This window comes from Rana temporaria, chromosome 5 (assembly GCF_905171775.1).
Source record: "Rana temporaria chromosome 5, aRanTem1.1, whole genome shotgun sequence".
Lineage (NCBI taxonomy): Eukaryota > Metazoa > Chordata > Amphibia > Anura > Ranidae > Rana > Rana temporaria.
The window spans coordinates 358,537,807-358,559,353 of record NC_053493.1 but is presented as its reverse complement, the minus strand read 5'-3'; the positions used below and the strand labels follow the sequence as shown (position 1 = coordinate 358,559,353).

The 21,547-nt window shown below is 40.6% G+C and overlaps 1 protein-coding gene across 1 annotated transcript; it reads left to right on the top strand.

Annotated features, from left to right (window-relative positions):
• The first annotated feature begins 673 nt into the window (after positions 1 to 673).
• GEM (GTP binding protein overexpressed in skeletal muscle) lies at positions 674 to 20,803 on the top strand. Its single transcript, XM_040354672.1, has 5 exons — positions 674 to 1,174; positions 5,973 to 6,313; positions 15,823 to 15,899; positions 18,730 to 18,934; positions 20,368 to 20,803. The coding sequence occupies exons 2-5, from the start codon at positions 5,983 to 5,985 to the stop codon at positions 20,643 to 20,645; spliced, it is 891 nt and encodes a 296-aa protein (XP_040210606.1). The 5' UTR covers positions 674 to 1,174; positions 5,973 to 5,982; the 3' UTR covers positions 20,646 to 20,803.
• Positions 20,804 to 21,547: the final 744 nt, after the last annotated feature.

The window sequence follows — 21,547 nt, the reverse complement described above, 5'->3', positions numbered from 1 at the left end:
GACTGTTCATTGTCTCTGAGGCCGCGTACACACGGTCGTTCCAAACCGATGAGAATGGTCCGACGGGCCATTTCCATCGGTTCACCGCTTAAGTGGCCTGATGGTCTGAAGTGCGTACACACCATAGTTCCAAAAACCGATCGGGTCAGAACGCGGTGACGTCTAACACACGACGTGCTGAATAAAACACAGTTCAATGCTTCCAAGCATGCGTCAACTTGATTCTGAGCATGCGCGGCTTTTGAACCGATGCTTTCTGTACTAACCATCAGTTTGGACCGATCGGGCAGTGGGCCATCGGTTCGATTTTGAAGCATGTTTTAAAATTTTGGACCGAAGGACAACAGACCGATGGGCTATACACACGGTCGGTTTGGACCGATGAAACTGAACCTCGGTCCATTCTCATCGGTTTTGTCCGACCGTGTGTACGCGGCCTGAGAGTGATATATGAAAGTCTGGCAGCAAGGTGATATGGTGGAGGTTAGTAACTAGTAGCAACCATCCGCTACACATACAAATAAAGGAATATATACTGACAAAATAATTAATAATCTCTCCTGAAAAATTAAAATTCACCAGTTTGAAAACTTCAAATAAATGAGATGCACGCTCCCCATAGCACCAAATTGCTCTGCACCTGGATTTCCTTGACATGCCATTTTCTTCCCTATGTGATCTGACAAATTGGACATTTTAATTACAGAGTTTCTTTTATTTTTTCCTCCCGCTTGCAGTAGAAATAGATATTATTTCCAAAATGTGTTGCAGTATTGCAAAATAGGCATTGCATTTCCCAACCTTTCGATTTGCTGTTTTGAAAAATAATCTTGCTGGATTACTTTGCTGGAAAAAGATTTATCATGCAAGTCAAGAAGATAAACATCCCTGATTGTGGATAAGTGATGGTGTTAGTGTGGCAGCCCACTACACTTCACTCCCCTGGTACTTTTTCTTTCTCTGGATGGTGGGCTGGACTCTGCTCTTGTACAGGCGGCTGACATCACGGAAAAGCTCAGTCTCTGATCACTTGTGCCTAATATAAACCAGAAATGCTGAGAAAGTCTTGGAGACAGACAGAGAGCAAGAAAGGACTTAATCCATCCTTCTCCCCGTGTGCCTGAAATCTGTGTGCAGAAAGAGAATTCCACATAAGACAGAGCAAACCTCACTGGTAAGTGGTGTCTCCATTACAAATCATTAAGAATAGGTTTACAGATATAATATAGTGCTAAAATAATATAATAATAAGCTAATAATATTATAAGATAGGCTAATTTAATATAATGCTAGGACCAATCAGGCATAACTTTTTAATAGTTTTCATGCAATTCTAATGACTACAGCCTCAGAATGCTAATTTCTGATTGGTTGCTTTGAATTACAACACATCTCTGATTTTTGCACTATTTTAAAAAATGATCCACAATTTATAAAATGCACAATTTAAAAGTTATAATATTCATAATATGATGTGCAGAGATGACTATTTTACTCAATATTTGAAACTAGCTTTAAGTAAATGATGTTTTTGTTAATGTGTGCAGTTTTGATATGATATGTACTGGATATATATTATATCGTGATTGTCTGAAAGCTCTTTATAGTATATTTAAGCATTTGACTATTTGGAAAGGATTTATGGACTTTATTTCCTACTGGAAACAATCAGTAAATGTCTTTCATTGTGTTATAACCAGATTAGAAGTCAAATCTGATCTCTACGGGAAACTGTACTTCATTGATTATTTACAATTGCGGGCTTAATAAACTTGTCTTTTGTTGGTACTATAATAGTTTTTTAATGAAGTTATAATTTATTTAAGTTGATAGCCAAACAAGTCGTTTTTAAGTGTGGGTTCACCTTTGTAGTCAGATTTGAGAAACCTCGACTCAAGCCCCATACACACTATCAGTTTTCCTGATGGTTTTCTCTTCGGGTTTACCAAAACCATCTAATATGAGGTCAAATCTTAAGCGTTTCCATTTGAATGCAATCAGGCAGGCCCTTGTACTACATTGTTTTGGTAAACCTGAAGAGAAAACCAGCAGGAAAACTGATAGTGTGTATGGGGCTTAATTGTTTCCATTCACACAGCATACCCAAAAATATTTCTTGCTACTTGTTTCTTTGGAGTGGTTTTGAACATATTTACTAATATTATTATAATACAGGATTTATATACTGCCAAAAGTTTGTGCTGCGCTTTACAATACAGTACAATACAAATCAATACAGGAGAGAAAGAAGGATCCTGATAATGGGAGTTTACAATATAAGGGGAGAGGCAAGTGATACATAGAGAGGTGATAGGGGGATAGGCTACACAGGAAGCTTGTTTAGAATAATTTGCAATGTGCAATTAAGGGAATTATTTAGGGACAGTTAAAAAATGCATGATCATACAATGTACCACCCTTGCCTTCAGATCTTTAAACCTTTGTCAACACAAACAGGGGAAGGTTTACTAAAACTGGAGCACTCAGAATCTGGTGCAGCTGTGCATGGTAGCCAATCAGCTTCTAACAATTAATGCAGCTTGTTCAATTAAGCTCTGACAAAAAACCCTGCAGAGCAGCACCAGATTTTGCACTCACTAGTTTTAGTAAATCTTCCCCACAGTATGCACAAATAATGAGAACTGCCAGCACAACGGAAAAGTTAGTTATGATAAACTTAACTCCCCAGCCCCCTCCTTAAAATGACATAGAGGTTAAAGCCAAGTAAGATGTTTAAAGCAAGAAAAATAACTGGTAAAAAGCTAAGAAGCAATATTAAAATGTATGCTATGTGAATGGGAACATTTAACCATTTTAAAGTAGGTGTTATCTCAATTTGACTGCAAAATTGGAAATACACTTTAAATTGATCAGCTTCAATGTTTTGAGTGCTGCTGAAATAGACGTCCCTGGCAGGAATGCTGGGATTTGTCCTGCCACGGTTTGTTGGTTGATAGAAATAGTGTTTGTTATACGTCATTTCAAAAGCATGGGTTGCTTATGCTTATATAGATCGTCATCCCTTCCAGTCCTGGTACTTCAAGGGTTACTTTAGGTGTAATTATCAGTTGTCACTTTGGTAATGGAGTTGCAGGAGTAACCTTACTAAACATGGTAGAAGAATCAAGAGGTGGAGAGCGTATTCCCCATCCAGCTACACATCCCAGATGCTCCTCCAAGGCTTGTTTAGACAATGAGGGTTAACCCGCCTGGCTGCAAAGATTTGTTGATGTAACATGCTATGAACTTATGAGCTCTTCATTTCTCTCTTAAACCCCATGTGGCCATGGCCCACAATTGCAACTGTACCATACTATATAGATGAGGCTTATGTGTCAAATTCTAACTGGGATGAAATAAAATAAAAAAACGTATTTGATAAGTAAGCTTGGAGTCTATACGAGACCTAATACTATAGATGCAATTTCTTCTAATATGCAATACAACAGGCCTTTCTAAACCCGTGTTCTGTGGAACCCTAGAGTTCCTTTAAAGGTTGCTAGGGGTTCCTTGAGAAATTTACAATTTCTGAGTCTCAGATAAGTATACACTAACATCAATGGTCACCACTTTTTTTTTTAGCTATCTATTCACCTCCAATGTAAGGGACATTCTTTCCACTGACCACCAATGTTTTGGTGTCTCTCTGCCACTGATCACCCATGTAAGATGGTATTTCTCCCAAAGACCACCAATATAAGTAGGCCCTTCTTCACTCCCCACCAAAGTAAGGAACTCTTCAATGATCACCAATGTAAGGGTCACTATACGTGTTAAAATCTGACTGAACAACATCTGTACAATCAACATTAGATTTACCAAGACTATGTAATATACACTTAGGGCTAGTTTACACTTGCTTCAAAATATGCATTTGGACACGCTTTGTTAAAGCTCTCTGAATGCCAGTCAAAGCTCCTGTCACTAAATAAAATGGTTAGCTTACAGTCCTGTTTACACCTGATTTTGCTTGGTGCTTTGATGAGGCTTCGATGAGGCTTTGATGAGGCTTCGGCAGGGCTTTGGTGAAGCTTCAATGGGGCATCAATGGGGCTTCGGTTAGGCTTTGTGGGGCTTTGATGAGGCTTTGGTGGGGCTTCAAGCGAGCTTTGCCATAGACTTCTATGGAGGCATTGAATACACTTTGAAACAACACTGAAGCTACATGCAGAGGCGTATCTAGTGAAAATGGCTTCTATGGCAAGCACTGAAACTGTGACCCTGTCGGAACATTTGAAACCCATCTTTCAGATAACCTTAACAAAAAAACAGCTAACAAAGCTAGTGATATTTATCATCCCTTGTGATACCTTGGGTAGTGACATATCCTCTTTATGGAGAAATCTAGGGTTTATTAGACCCCTGATCCCTTCTCTGCCCGCCAAGGCCAGGTAAATGCAGAACCAATACTGGGAGTGATAAAATCTTCATCACTTAAGGCCTCAGTTTTCACAGAGGAGAGGGAGAAACTAATGTTCCTCCTTCTTCATTGTGCGCTGTCAATCCGACCAGATGGAACGGGAGAGCCTGGGAGAACAGGGGAGGCTTAACACAGCAGGGATAGGGCTGCCATTGTCCATTAGCAAAGGTACTGAAAAGGAGATCCTGCCTATGCTCGGGAGGAGGGAAGAAGAGACTCTCAGACCCTGGTAAGTGCCTTGCTGCCCAGCCACTCAACAGCGCCCCCTTCATATGGCGCCCATGACACTTGCCATGGCTGCCATACTCTAGATCAGGGATATGCAATTAGCGGACCTCCAGCTGTTGCAAAACTACAAGTCCCATCATGCCTCTGACTCTGGGTGTCATGCTTGTGGCTGTCAGAGTCTTGCTATGCCTCATGGGAATCGTAGTTCTGCAACAGCTGGAGGTCCGCTAATTGCATATCCCTGCTCTAGATACACCACTGACTACATGAGGTATAATTTTTGAAGCAAAGGCAAAGAAAAGCAAAAGCAGGTGTAAACAGGACTAAGCTAGCCATTTTATTTAGTGACATGTGCTTTGACTAGTGTACAGAGAGCTTTAACAAAGAATGTCTGAAGCCTTGTTGAAGCCGAAGCAAGTGTAAATGAGCCCTTACTTAAACTATCCAATTTGTATCCAATCAGGCAGGCTCTTACATAACAAAATTGTAGGCAGCTCTAAAGGAGATTGTACAATTGGAAGGACTATCAATGTGAGTAAACACTATTTTATTTCCAGGCCATTAATATTTGTTTCCTTTCATTATAAATACTAAAAATCATTTTGTTAAAGCAACCCTTATTTTAGTATTAAAAAGTTATTTTTTTTAGTTCATACTAATATATTGTAAGCTGTACCTATAGTAATTATTAGCAGAGGTTCCTGAAACCTGAAATTTTATTCAAGGGTTCCCCCTGAGAAAGGCTGGTATAAGATAATAATAACATCTGGTGCTACTTTAAAGTGATTGTAAAGTCAAATTTTTTTCCTTTAAAAATAACAAACATGTTATACTTACCTGCTCTGTGTAGTGGTTGTGCACAGAGCAGCCCACATCATCCTTTTCTCGGGTCCCTCTTCTGTGCTCCCTCCTGTTGAGTCCCCCCACAGCAAGCAGCTTGCTATGGGGGGCACCCAAGCCAAGTCACAGCTTGCCTTTTTTTCAGAACATACATGGTTATCAGTGGACAAAATCCCTTTTGCATCAGTGATCAGTGTAGAACGTACCCCTTACAGTGGATATCAGTAAGAAATGTCCCCCTTATATTGGTGGATATTGTAGGTAGATCAGTCTGCAACTGACCATGGTTTGGGAAACCTGTAGCAACCTCTGGAGGAACCCTGGCTAAACAAGTCTGATCTATCTATCTATCTATCTATCTATCTATCTATCTATCTATCTATCACGTTATTATGGTCTTCCTGGATACATATATCATATGTAAAGTTAACAAATTTCAATGTATTCCTGGGGTTGCCAAATTCTTTGTCTTTTTTAACTACAGGGAAGCCACAATGACTCTCAATGTGACCATGCGGCGCAGTAGCAGCACAGTGGTGCAGAGCCAGCAGCGATGGAGTATCGCCGCCGATGGGAAGAATATTCACGTGCAGAAGAATCCCAATGTGAACCTTAATCGCAACCACACCATCCATCACTCAGTGAGGCCAGAGGACTACTACAGGTGCAGCTGGTCCTCAGATTCTTCAGATTCCGTCATCTCCTCAGAATCTGGGAATACCTACTATCGCGTTGTTCTTATTGGCGAGCATGGTGTTGGAAAGTCTACACTGGCCAGTATATTTGCAGGAGTGCCTGATTCTCTGGACAGTGAAATGCTAGGTGGTAAGTAAGCCAGACCTGAGATATTAATGGGATATACTGTACATATATATATTTTTTTATTCTGTTTACAAAGGATTTTTTTAAAAATTATGAAACGAAGATAGACAGGCAACAGATACAGATAATTGGCTTAGAGTATTGACTCAACCTCTCCCGTTCTTAGTTATACTGTAAAGAGATTACAAGACTGTGATGTCCAGAAAGATTAGGGTACTTACATTTGTTGATATATATATAACATCATGAAATTGTGTGTTTTATACATACCTGGTGTGTAGCTTTGAATTGTGCTGTAAAAATTGAAAGCTGGAAACTGCCACTTCATCCTTCTGTTTCTTTTTATCGAACCCCAGCTGACTGGAGTGCACTATGGAATCATAGCTCAACTTACATAGCTGAAATAAAAATATGTTGTTTCTAGCCATTGTTTTTTAAGAACAGTTTAGAGTTTTTGAAGATTTGTCCCTGTAATATCCCATCGCTTTCAGAATTTAAAGTTTTTTCAAAATGGCTTCCCAGACAGCAAGGATAACTTGCCACAAATTTGTGGCAGTATTGAATTGTAAGTCTTGGCCATTTTCTGCACATTTTCACTGGCAAGTTGTATCCTTGCAGAGAACTTGAAGCACAAGTTCTAGTTTACACTTTTCAAAATTGTAGCAAATTTGCACGGCAAGTCTCTAGCAAGAGCAAAGTTGTAGTGGTGAGTCTACAACAAGAGCTCTGCCAGTCAGTGACCCCTGTGGTGGGATGACTATTGCACAACATAACTGAATCAGAAATTGCAGCAGACTTGCAGAAAGTTTGACAGAAAGTCATGCAATGCGGATTTGTTGAAATTGTGCACCACATTTGTGAAGCCTGGCAAGTCTAGCAATAGCTTAGCAGGTAATTTTCATTGCAGCACAATTGCTTGCTATCTGGGTTATCTGTGTAACAGTGTAAATTTGCTGTCCCCTCAAAATAACTCAACACACAGCCTTTAATGTCTGCACTGCTAGCAACAAAAGTGAGTACACCCAGTGTACAAAGTGTCAATATTTTGTGTGGCCACCATTATTTCCCAGCACTGCCTTAACCCTCTTGGGCATAGAGTTCACCAGAGCTTCACAGGTTGCCACTGGAGTCCTCTTCCACTCCTCCATGACGACATCACAGAGCTGGTGAATGTTAGAGACCTTGCGCTCCTCCACCTTCCATTTGAGGATGCCCCACAGATGCTCAACAGGGTTTAGGTCTGGAGACATGTTTAGCCAGTCCATCACCTTTACCCTTAACTTCTTTAGCAAGGCAGTGGTTGTCTTTGAGGTGTCTTTGGGGTTGTTATGTTGGAATACTGCCCTGTGACCCAGTCTCTGGAGGGAGGGGATCATGCTCTGCTTTAGTATGTCACAGTACATGTTGGCATTAATGGTTTCCTTAATGAACTGTAGCTCCCCGGTCCTTGTCTTTGTACTCCTCACCTGGTTGCTGCTAAAAACATGCTTGACACCATCTGGACCAAATAAGTTTATCTTGGTCTCATCAGAACACAGAACATGGTTCCAGTAATCAATGTCCTTAGTCTGCTTCTCTTCAGCAAACTGTTTGTGGGTTTTCGTGTTCATCATCTTTAGAAGAGGCTTCCTTCTGGGATGACAGCCATGCAGACCAATTTGATGCAGTGTGCGGTATATGGTGTGAGCACTGACAGGCTGACCCTCACCCCTTCAACCTCTGCAGGAATGCTGGAAGCACTTATATGTATTTTTCACAAAGACAACCTCTGGATATGACGCTGAGCATGTGCACTCAACTTCTTTGGTTGCCTATAGCAAGGCCTGTTCTGAGTGGAACCTGTCCTGTTAAACAGCTGTTCGGTCTTGCTGAAGCTCAGTTTTAGGGTCTTGGCAATCTTCTTATAGCCTAGGCCAGTGATGGCGAACCTTGGCACCCCAGATGTTTTGGAACTACATTTCCCATGATGCTCTTGCACTCTCCAGTGTAGTGAAGCATCATGGGAAATGTAGTTCCAAAACATCTGGGGTGCCAAGGTTCGCCATCACTGGCCTAGGCCATCTTTATGTAGAGCAACAATTTTTTTTCAGATTTTTCAGAGGGTTCTTTGCCATGAGGTGCCATGTTGAACTTCTAATCACCAGTATGAAAGAGTGAGAGCGATAACACCTGCTCCCCATTCTAACCTGAGACCTTGTAACACGGAGTCACGTGACATTGGGGAGGGAAAATGGCTAATTGGGCCCAAGTGGGCCTTTTTTGACTTAGGGGTGTACTCACTTTTGTTGACAATGGTTAAGACATTAATGGCTGTGTTGAGCTATTTTGAGGGGACAGCAAATCACTATACACTCACACTCACTACTTTACATTGTAGCAAAGTGTCATTTCTTCAGAGTTGTCACATGAAAAGATATAATAAAATATTTACAAAATGTGAGGGGTGCACTCACTTTTGTGAGACACTGTCCATTTTGCATTACTTAGTAAAGCCTTCATTAAGAAAGTGACCACTACCCTCTGGTATTTGTGGTAATCCTATGAGCACATTAGTAAAGTGGAAAATCACCTCCATTTGTCGTGTGGTTATGACTATCAGGGCTGAGTCATCAGTTTTCCCACCAATCGGGTGTTTCTGGTGTCTGTCAGCAGAGTTATGAGGTTGCTTGAGTGCTCTACATTTTTACCCCAACCCAGCTCCTAACTCAAAATACCAATGACTTTTGATTGGTTTTTCATGCCAGCACTGTAGTAAAAAAAAAGATATAGCAGCTTCGAGCAGCTGCAGGACTGCTTTATAAGTCTTTCTAAAGTGATATTTCAAATAGTCACATTCAACTGGACTGATCCTGTAATAACTACTACTAGCTTTACCATGCTCCAGATAAAAGAGAACCTTCACAGAGATATATCAAATTGCGGTATTTGTTGTAAAATTATCAGTTTATATTGCATATATCTCTTGGGCACTGTTGTGTGGTTGCTACGTTCTAACCTGCCATGGTTATTTCAAGGTACCCCACTACCAATGCTGGATTTTTAGGATATGAAGAATATAACAGGAGCAGTGGAAAAACCTTAAGGTCAATAGGAAGTTGAAATAACAAAAGAAAGTCTGAAAAGAGTGGCAGGTAGACCTGGCCTCTAGAGATAAGAGAAAAGTTAATTTGGAGATGCAAAGGTCTGGCCAGTAATAAGTAATACTCCACATGTAGCAGTTGAGACAGCTGATCAGTGGGTGTATGACCACCCATGACCACCACCATCTTAACTGAAATTGCAAACCCCCTTGAATTGAATAGGAAAGCTGGAAACTTTCCCTGACCCCAAATTAATATTCTAAAGCAGTGGTCTCCAAACTGCGGCCCGGGGGCCAGATGTAGCCCTTTGCTCACTTTTATCCGGCTTGTCTTGCATACACACGGTCACACAAATGTTGTCGGAAATTCCGAAAGTCAAGAACGTGGTCACGTACAACACTACGACAAGCCGAGAAAAATTAAGTTCAATCATTCCGAGCATGCGTCGAATTGATTCCGAGCATGTGTAGGACTTTTTGTGCGTTGGAATTGGCTACAAATGATCAGATTTTCCGACAAGAACTTTTGTTGTCGGAAAAATTGAGAACCAGCTCTCAAACATTTGTTGTTGGAAATTCTAACAGCAAATGTCTGATGGAGCCTACACACGGTCGAATTTTCCGACAACAAACTCACATCGAACATTTTGTTGTCGGAAATTTCGACCGTGTGTACGCGGCATTATAATATGATTTGTGTTGTAGTAGAGCAGTAGTAGCCTGACCTTGGAAGTTTAAAGGGTCAGTCCACCCCAAACTGATATCACAGATTGTATTAAATATTAGAGAGTTCCAACACCTGACAGTTTTGTTTTGTATTTATTGGTTACTCTCTTGGTAAGATATCTGCACTTCAGCTCCTGGGTCTGCACTCTTGCTGTGGCCATCCTGTGTGGTTCCCACTCTCCGTAATATTTTAAAAAATATTTATATAATGAAGAATGCAACAAGGTGCAGGAATAATAAGACAAGAACACCCAAACTCCCAGTTGGACAGAAACAGAGTCAGTTATTGTGAGGCCTCGTACACACGACTGTTTTCCTCGACAGAATCCACCAAGAAACTTGGTGGCAGAGCTTTTTTGCGGAGGAAAACGGTCGTGTGTATGTTTTTCATCAAGGAAACTGTCCAGGAACTTGACGAGAAAAAAGAGAACAAGTTCTCTTTTTCCTCAACGGGAGTCTCAATTTCCTCGTTGGGCTGGTTTTCGACGAGAAACACATTCGTGTGTATGCTAAGAAACCCGCGCATGCTCATATTAAAGTATGAGACGGCAGCGCACCTTCGGTAAAAGTAGCGTTTTGTTCCTCGGTCGTGTGTACAAGGCCTGACAGGGAGATCTTGCTGTTGGAATATCCAAGTCCTGTTGGATGCAAGGTGATGAGAGCCTACTAAGCTCCATATATATTGAAAAATGAAAATTTTACATTTGGGTAAACTGACTCATAACATTAAACTGGCTGTAAGAAAAGAGAATCTAGGCTGAATATGGCTGAATTGCATTTTATTCTTCTAATCTTTTGAGTTCATCAGCCCTACATGGCCTGATTTTTGCAAGCAGTACTTAACTCTAATATAGTGATTGCGCTTTGGGAAACCTTTTCGAATTATGTAACTTGTGTTGCTCATCTGACTTGATTAAAACTGAAAATTGTGTGACCAGATTTGCCTGTGTGCAAATCTATGACAAAATTAAAGAATATGTTTTTGTGCAAATTGAGTTTAATCACATTTCAACACTATTTTAGTTCTGACTGAAAAAGAAATTAGAAGCGCTTCATATATTTCTTAACCTTTAAATTGAGTTTTATTGTGTACAGTAGGGGTTATTTACTAAAGGTAAATCCACTTTGCACTACAAGTGCAAACTAAAAGTGCAAAGTGCACTGGAGGGCCACTTGGAGGTGCAGACGCTGTAAATCTGAGGGGCAGATCTGAAAAGAAGGGAAGCTCTGCTGATTTTATCATCCAATCATGTGCAAGCTAATATGCTGTTTTTTATTTTCCTTGCATGTCCCCCTCGGATCTACAGTGACTGCACTTCCAAGTGCACTTTGCACTTGTAGTTTGCACTTGTAGTGCAAAGTGGATTTGCCTTTCGTAAATAACCCCCTGTGTATCAAATATAATTTTTATATTTAATCCTATCATTCATCAGTTCTGCTTGAATCGTAAAGTAAATCAGATTGCAAATGAATACGATATTCAGCAATGTGAATCTATTTTTCCCAGACTGTGTATTGAAACTTATTTTGGATAACAAAAAAAACAAAAAAAACAGTAACCAACATGTCAGCTGAAAAAAATATCAAATGAGGCTAGCTGTTTGCTTTCAGGATGTGTCTCTCTAATTGAAGGCCTGTATAGGGTTGAATTGAACAGGGAAAGAAAAGGACAGGGAAAATGGTAATACCTAGGAGTTCAGCTATGTGCATAATCTGAGCTTCAGCTATCCCACTCTGTAAAGAACAAGTTTTTTTTTAACTGCTTGCCGACCGCCCACTGGACGGCAAGTTGGCTCCCCTGCGCGAGAGCACGTAATATAACGTCGGCTCTCGCGCAGGCCGCTCGCTCCTGTGCGCGTGCCCGGCGGGCGCGATCGCCGCCGGGCACACGCGATCGCTCGTTACAGAGCAGGGACCGGGAGCTGTGTGTGTAAACACACAGCTCCCGGTCCTGTCAGAGGGAGAAATGCTGATCTTCTGTTCATACAATGTATGAACAGAAGATCAGTCATTTCCCCTAGTGAGGCCACCCCCCCCTACAGTTAGAACACACCCAGGGAACATACTTAACCCCTTCCCCGCCCCCTAGTGTTAACCCCTTCACTGCCATTGGCATTTTTATAGTAATCCAATGCATTTTTATAGCACTGATCGCTATAAAAATGCCAATGGTCCCAAAAATGTGTCAAAAGTGTCCGCCATAATGTCGCAGTACCGAAAAAAAACGCTGATCGCCGCCATTACTAGTAAAAAAAAATATATTAATAAAAATGCCATATAAATACCCCCTATTTTGTAAACACTATAACTTTTGCGCAAACCAATCAATAAACGCTTATTGCGATTTTCTTTTACGAAAAATATGTAGAAGAATACGCATCGGCCTAAACTGAGGAAAAAAATTTTTTTTTATATATTTTTGGGGGATATTTATTATAGAAAAAGTAAAAAATATTCATTTTTTTCAAAATTGTCGCTCTATTTTTGTTTATAGCGCAAAAAATAAAAACCGCAGAGGTGATCAAATACCACCAAAAGAAAGCTCTATTTGTGGGGAAAAAAGGACTCCAATTTTGTTTGGGAGCCACGTCGCACGACCGCACAATTGTCAGTTAAAGCGACACAGTGCCGAATCGTAAAAAGTGCTCTGGTCTTTGGGCAGCAATATGGTCCGGGGGTTAAGTGGTTAAGCAGTTAGATTATCTTGGTAAACTTATGAAAAGGAGCTTAGAACTCCTGCTAGGAGGAAATCCCAAGCATAAAATATTCATATATATTATTTGATATTTACCTGACTCAACTACACAAAAAAAAATAGTTTAAAATTATTTATTTTTTTTAGCTACGCATGAAAAGCACTATACAGCATAAAGCGTGTTCCACCAGAAACTGCTAGACTGTGCATTAATGTTTGTTTGGTGAGTGCAAGGTTAACTGTGCTGTGAGGAAATATTTTCCATTACAGAACAAATCTGGAGTTTATCACAGTCCACAGTAGGAGACTTTGCAAATCTTCATCATGATGTTTTATTCCATGTGCTGGATTAATTTTTAGAAGATGTGGAAAAAGTTTTTTTTAAAAACTCACAGGAGATTTGCAGCTGGGGTGCTGTGGAAAAAAAACATTCCTCTAGAGAGAATGTCCAGTAGAGACAACGTGATTATAAAAACGATTTTTAATAGGGCACCAGAAAAGTTTGTAGAGGTATATGTGTACATGCTTCGAGGTGAGAATTTGGGGATATTTGCTAATATACTACAAAATGACAATTAGTAATAAACAAAATCAGCTTATACATTTAGTCAGGCCTCGTACACACGACCGAGAAACTCGTCGGAAAAGACACATCGTTTTTCTCGACGAGTTCCTTGTTAGGCTTGTCGAGGAACTCGACAAGCTTGCTTTGCGTACACACGGTCAAGACAAAATTTCCTTGTTCTCAAACGGGTTGACGTACAACACATACAATGGCAGGGGAAGTTCGATTCCACTGGCACAACCCTTGGGGCTGCTTTTGCTAATCTCATGTTACTGCGTGTTAAGTAAAAGTTTGGTAAGAGACGATTTGCACTTTTCAGTCTGTTACAGCGTGAAAAATGTGTTATCTCCATTACAAACGCTACTTTTACTCCCGTCTCATACTTTATTCTAAGCATGCAAGGGTTTCTTAGCATACACACGCTCGAGTTTCTCGTTGAAAACCAGCCCAACGAGGAACACGACAAGGAAATTGAGACTCCCGTCGAGGAAAAAGAGAACGTGTTCTCTTTTTTTCTTCGTCGAGTTCCTCGATGAAAAGCACACACGACCGCTTTCCTCTGCAAAAAATCTCTCCCACCAAGTTTCTTGATGGATTCTGTCGAGTTTCTCTGTTGTGTGTACGAGGCCTTAGGCCCCATACACACGGGAGAATTTATCCGCGAATACGGTCCAGCGGACCGTTTCCACGGATAAATCCTCTCAAAGATATCCGCTGATTTCGATGGGATGGAGTGTACACACCATCCCATTGAAATCCGCGCGGAAATCCTCTGGCGATGACGTGTCGCGCCGTCGCCGCGATTATGACGCGGCGACGGGCGCGACGCTGTCATATAAGGAATTCCACGCATGCGTCAAATCATTACGACGCGTGCGGGGAATCCCTTTGGACGGATGGATCCGGTAAGTCTGTACAGACGAGCGGATCCATCCGTTGGAATGGATTCCAGCAGATGGATTCGTTGTGCAGCACAACAAATATTCGATCTGCTGGAATCCATCCCAGAGGAGATTTCTCCGCGGAAAGAGATCCGCTGGCGTGTACACACCATAGAATCTATCCGCAGAAACCCATTTGCTGGGATTTATCTGCGGATGGATTCTATCGTGTGTATGGGGCCTTAGACTAGTAGTTGGTTTCTATGGGTTATAGAAGATGAGTGTTTTTGTGTTACATTATCAAATATATTAAAACAAAAAATCATCAGCACACTCTCCAGCTGGTTAGAACAAAAAAAAATTAACAAAACTTGTATGCCTTGTACACACGATCGGAATTTCCGATGAAAAAAGTCTGACGGAATTTTTTCATCGGATATTCCGACTGTGTGTGGGCCCCATCTGACTTTTTTCCGTCGGAGTTTAGAAAATCCTATCGGAAATTCCGATCATCTGTGTGAAACTACCACGGAGAAAAAATCACGCATGCTCAGAATCAAGTCGACGTATGCTCGGAAGCATTGAACGTCATTTTTCTTTGCTCGTCGTAGTGTTTTATGTCACCGCGTTTTGGAAGGTTGGAATTTGGTATGACAGCGTGTATGCAAGACAGCTTGAACGGAATTCCGCCGGAAAATTCCATCGGATTTTATCCCATCGGAAATTCCGATCATGTGTACAGGGCATTAGAATCTCAGGTTAAAAAGGGGTTTGTTACATACATTTGAAAATACATGTGAAGCCACATGAAGGCACCATCGTAAAGTGTGATCCTTAACTCTAAGCTGCTTGAGCTCCCAGACATAGCAATGAATAAATAGAACGCTGGTTGCCTGGTCGAAAAATGGTTGACTGGAGTTATCTATAAGTCTTGATCTGGTGACAATAAAAATTGTGGGGTTTTCCCCCAGGTTCAGTCCAAGTGACATAGGGTACAGAACAAATAGAGAAGTGAATTTCCCCAGCTGGAACACAGACAGCAATAAAAACCTTACAGAGTTTCTAATGGCTCACACCATTAGCGAAAACTACAAACCAAAATGTTGCCTTTAGATCAAAACATGCATACATGGGGAGGAAATGAAGCTAATACTCTGATTTCATCACTTGCTAATTAGCTTTCTGATTAGTACACTTTTTTCATTTGCAATTTTACTAAACAAGACCAAATACAGTATGTCCCTTATGATGTGATATATTGCTGTAATGACAACGGGAGAAGACATAATTGCATTTCACAAAAATACCAATCAATAATGTTAATCTGGCATGATTATTTAAACAAAATAAAAATGAGAAATAGTAAAAATGTCCTATAAATAAATAAATGCGCGCACGAGGCATACATTTACTTATGTAAACTTGACAAGCATGGAAAATAAAAGTGTTCTTATTTAAAGTGACACTTGTTTGATTTATATTGCAAAACAAATATAATATATAACTTTTTACATTTATTGAATGATGATTTATTGAATGTTTTTTTTTTTTTTACATTTTCTTAAGAGAACACATATGAGAGGACCCTGATGGTGGATGGAGAGAGCGCCACACTTATACTTATTGACATGTGGGAAAATAAGGTATTGTATTCTTAAACATTGTCTTAATTTATCCCATGATGTTTACATAAAGGCTTTTTTAATAATGCAGCGCCAAAAAAGAAAAAAAAAATAACATTTGTGGTTTGTGCAATGTGCCATATAGTCCGTAGTGACCAATCAGGTTGAGATAGGCTGGGAATTATTTTTTGTGATTCAGTTACTGCACTTGGCACTTTGGCCTTTGCTTTACCTAATAAGACCAATAGTTTTAATGCAGAACAATACTATGATAATTAAAATGTATTAAAAGTCATGAGATCCTAGTTGTCATTATGTCATGCTGCTGGTTAACTTCAATATTTTGAGTCAGAGATCTAGAGTAAGCATGCCAATCTGACTTTTCTAAACTACAAACAGTACTTGTTTTTGGTGACTCAGAATAATGAAGCAAATGGGATCAGCATAAAAGCCAGGGAACTCACATCTTTACAAAGTGGTCAGCAATGACAATCCCATCTCTTGACAGCTTTCCTTTGGTATCTGCATAGTGAAGGCAGCTACTATGAAGACATCATAATGATATTGTTATTTGTCTAGGAGTAAGAGAGATTGTGTTGTTAGAATGCTAGACCAATTAATGGAGACTGAACTGGGAGAAATAAGGAAGGCTATAATTACTGACCTCTTTCTAAAAATGCTGGATTCCTGGCTGTCTCTGTCTTCAGTACAGCCATGGCCAAAAGTTTTGAGAATGACACAAATACTAATTTTCACAAAGTCTGCTGCCTCAGTTTTTGAGATGGGAAATTGCAAATACTCCAGAATGTTATGAAGAGTGATCAGACGAATTGCAATTAATTGCCATGAATTTATTTGCCATGAAAATTAACTAAATCCCATAAAAAAAATTCCACTGCATTTGTGAAGAAGGCTTCAGGGTGCCCAAGAAAGTCCAGCAAACGCCAAGACCGTCTCCTAAAGAGGATTCAGCTGCGGGATCGTACCACCAGTGCAAAGGCGTACCAGAGGCGATTCAGTTCGCATGTGCCGCGCTATATACGTTTTTCATTCATTCATTCAGGAATGGCAGCAGGCAGGTGTGAGCGCATCTGCACGCACAGTGAGGCAAAGACTTTTGGAAGATGGCCTGGTGTCAAGAAGGGCAGCAAAGAAGCCACTTCTCTCCAAAAAAAACATCAGGGACAGATTGATCTTCTGCAGAAAATATGGTGAATGGACTGCTGAGGACTGGGGCAAAGTCATATTCTCCGATGAAGCCTCTTTCCGATTGTTTGGGGCTTCAGGAAAAAGGCTTGTCCGGAGAAGAAAAGGTGAGCGCTACCATCAGTCCTGTGTCATGTCAACAGTAAAGCATCCTGAGACCATTCATGTGTGGGGTTGCTTCTCATCCAAGCGAGTGGGCTCACTCACAATTTTTCCCAAAAACACAGCCATGAATAAAGAATGGTACCAAAACACCCTCCAAAAGCAACTTCTTCCAACAATCCAACAACAGTTTGGTGAAGAACAATGCATTTTCCAGCACGATGGAGCACCGTGCCATAAGGCAAAAGTGATAACTAAGTGGCTCGGGGACCAAAACGTTGACATTTTGGGTCCATGGCCTGGAAACTCCCCAGATCTTAATCCCATTGAGAACTTGTGGTCAATCCTCAAGAGGCGGGTGGACAAACAAAAACCCACTAATTCTGACAAACTCCAAGAAGTGATTATGAAAGAATGGGTTGCTATCAGTCAGGAATTGGCCCAGAAGTTGATTGAGAACATGCCCAGTCGAATTGCAGAGGTCCTGAAAAAGAAGGGCAAACACTGCAAATACTGACTCTTTGCATAAATGTCATGTAATTGTCGATAAAAGCCTTTGAAACGTATGAAGTGCATGTAATTATATTTCACTACATCACAGAAACAACTGAAACAAAGATCTAAAAGCAGTTTAGCAGCAAACTTTGTGAAAACTAATATTTGTGTCAGAATAACAGCCAGTCAAATATACATAAAATAACATTTTCAGGAGGAGAGGTCAACAATCATAGCTGATTCATTCTCTAAGTACAATTTTATTTTAATTGGGGCTAGGATAAAAGAAAGCATGTCTGATTATATTACTAAAAGTGGTTGTAACCCTTAAACACCACTTTTTCCTACAGGTAAGCCTATAATAAATGGTACCTGTAGGTACTTGAAATATCTCCTAAACCTGCACGGTTTAGGAGATATTTACTATGTACGCTTGGAGATATTTACCATATACACATATGCACTAAAGAGTACGATCGTGCCGTTTCTGTAGGGCACATGCCGTGACTGTCGGCTCCCGTGCGCATGCACGCGGGAGTGACGTCACGTGACTCTGGACAGTCACAGAGCCATAGTCCACTGCCATTGAAGGCCTCTGAAGATGGATGCGGCCACCAGTGGGGGCCTCTGGGACATCGCAGGCTTCATTTGCAGGTAAGTGCAACATAATGGGCTAGTATACGATGCATACTAGCCCATTATGCTTTTATTTTGCAGGGGAATAAAGTAAAATCCATCAGGGCTTACTTCCACTTTAATATCAGGTTTTGTCCATTAGGATTTTTTTTTTTTCTTAAAAGGGGTTATTAAAGGTGAGGTTTGAATATTGGAAACCCTCTGGATTTTCTTAGTTAGGGTTTACTTTATGTTGCTCCCTGGTGAAATTTCTGGAACGAAAGGGTATAACAGTGCAGCAACAACTGATATTGTAAGTGAAGTACAGCCCATCGTAGCAACAGACTGAAGTAGCAGTTTCTTTTTTATTATTGAAACACAATGTAACAAAAGGGAAAATACATGACATATTATTTTATTTTTTTGCTTGCAGAGTCAAGATAACTGGATGTACGATCATTGTATGCAAGTGGGAGATGCTTATTTAATAGTATATTCCATCACAGACAGAGCAAGCTTTGAGAAGGCCTCTGAGTTACGTATACAGCTACGTCGGGCACGACAGACAGAGGACATTCCGATTATACTGGTTGGAAACAAAAGTGACTTGGTTCGATGCAGAGAAGTTTCTATATCAGGTACTGCCCTTTATAACTTTAGATTACTCAAGTCAGGGGGTGATGATTTACCAAACGTAAATCCGCTGTTGACTTCGCAAGGGATTTTTTACTTAGCTTAGTGAAGGAAGTGAAGCCATTCTGACTTACGTCATCCAATCATGTGCAAGTAAAACATTTTTTTTTTTATTCTACTTGCTTGTGATTGGGTTTGCAAAGTGAATTTCCATTACATCCGGTAAGCTAAATGAAAATTCCCATGCAAAGTGAACAGCCTATTTGCCTTTATTAAATCAACTACATAATAATCAATGTCACCCATAAGGCCCAGAAGCTTCAATGAGGAGGACATGATATCAAATATGAAGGAGAACAACAACAGTGGGCTAGATTTAGATAGCCCACCGTAACTTTGTGCGGGCGTAGCGTATCTCAGATACGCTACGCCGCCGTAACTTAGTGAGGCAGGTTCTGTATTCACAAAGAACCTGCGCCCTAAGTTACGGCGGCGTAGCATAAATCTGCCGGCGTAAGCACGCCTAATTCAAATTGTGATGAGGTGGGCGTGTTTTATGTAAAATGCTTTCGACGTGAACGTAATTTACGCTAAGCCCTATTCTCGAACGACTTACGCAAACAACGAAAACAACGTAAAATTCAACGCTGTCCCGACGTCCATACTTAACATTGGCTATGCCTCATATAGCAGGCATAACTTTACGCCGGAAAAAGCCTTACGAAAACGACCTTAAAAAAATCCGCCGGGCGCACGTACGTTTCTGAATCGGCGTATCTAGCTCATTTGCATATTCTACGCGGAAATCAGCGGAAGCGGCACCTAGCGGCCAGCGTAAATATGCACCCTAAGATACGACGGCGTAGGAGACTTACGCCGGTCGTATCTTAGCAACATTTAAGCGTATCTCAGTTTGAGCATACGCTTAAAGTTGCGACGGCGCGGATTCGGACTTACGACGGCGTATCTACTGATACGCCCGTTGTAACTGTTACTGAATCTAGCCCAGTGTATACAACTTAATATCTCAAATGATGACAAAATCAAGTATAATTACCTTTTTTCTGTCTGAGCCTAAAAAACAATACTTGTATTTAGTGGAAAAGACTACTAGGAAATAGTACAGTTTTCATACAAATTTTATTTAGCTTTTAGTATATACAGTATTAGAAAGGGAATTTCCCTTAGCTTATAAAATGTAATGAAAATTCACTTTACAAAGAATACTCAGTCACATGCAAGAATATTAAAGAAGAAAAATGTATTTTTTGTTTGAACATAATTGGATAATCGAAGTCAGCAGAGCCTCATTTACTAAGCTAAGTGAAAATTCCCTTTGCGAAAGTGAACCCCCTAATTTCTTTTAGTACATCAACCTCTATAATTGTCTTACAATTTTAGATGATAGAAATACTTAGCTATGACTTTCTGTTCACAGAGGGAAGAGCTTGTGCCGTAGTATTCGACTGCAAATTCATTGAGACTTCTGCAGCTGTTCAGCACAATGTGAAGGAACTGTTTGAGGGCATTGTCAGGCAAGTGCGTCTGAGGAGGGACAGCAAAGAGAAAAACGAGAAGAGGCTGGCCTTACTGAAGAGGCGGGAGAGCATCCCAAAGAAAGCCAGAAGGTTCTGGGGAAAAATTGTGGCCAAGAAAAACAAAAACATGGCTTTTAAACTTAAGTCCAAGTCTTGCCATGATCTCTCTGTACTATGAATTCACTGGACTGGCCAATATTTACAAAATATGTTCTCTTGATAGACGTCATTTGGCTATTTTGGGGACAGTAAGCAATCTATATTAGATTGGATAATGACACAAATTACTTGTGTTTTCCACAGCCATAATGAAAATGTTTCAGTTTATTAGGTAAACTTGAATATTATTGACTGTTATTATTTATATGCCAAAAACAAAACTGGCCTTGCTTGCCAAATTTGTATTTCTAGCTTGTTCCACTCTATTTGACTTTTTTTTAAGATAATTTGCTTACTCTTTAAAAACTTTCATGCAGTCATTCATTATAATGTACAAACATTTTTTTTCATTATGCTTAGAGCAATACTCCAATGTTTCATATATTTTAAAGGGGTTTTCCACTTTAAGGGCTATCCAAAACTGAAATCACAGTTCTTAGGGCTGCTTCTTGGTGATTCTAGTGACAACATTTCCCTGCTAGTTTTCCTGGTTTTGCTTCACTTGACCGAAGAGTCCCAAGCCTTCTGTTAAACCCCATACACACTATGGCCCGGATTCACAGACACTGGCGCATATTTATCTCCTTTATATATCTCCTTTACGCTACGCCGACACAGCGCAGAGAGGCAAGCACTGAATTCACAAAGCACTTCCTCACAAATCTGCGCTGGGTTTCCAAGGCGTAAGTCGGCGTAAGTGGAAGTGGGCGTGAGCCATGCTAATGAGGCGTGACCCCATGCAAATGATGGGCCGAGCGCCAGACAGATACGAATCGCCAACTGCGCATGCGCCGTCCCGTGGGCGCATCTCAGTGCGCATGCTCACAATCACGTCAGAACAACTGCCTAAGATACGTTGCATCACTGCCTACGGCCTGAATGTAACCTACGCCTAGTCATATTCACATCCTACGTAAAATA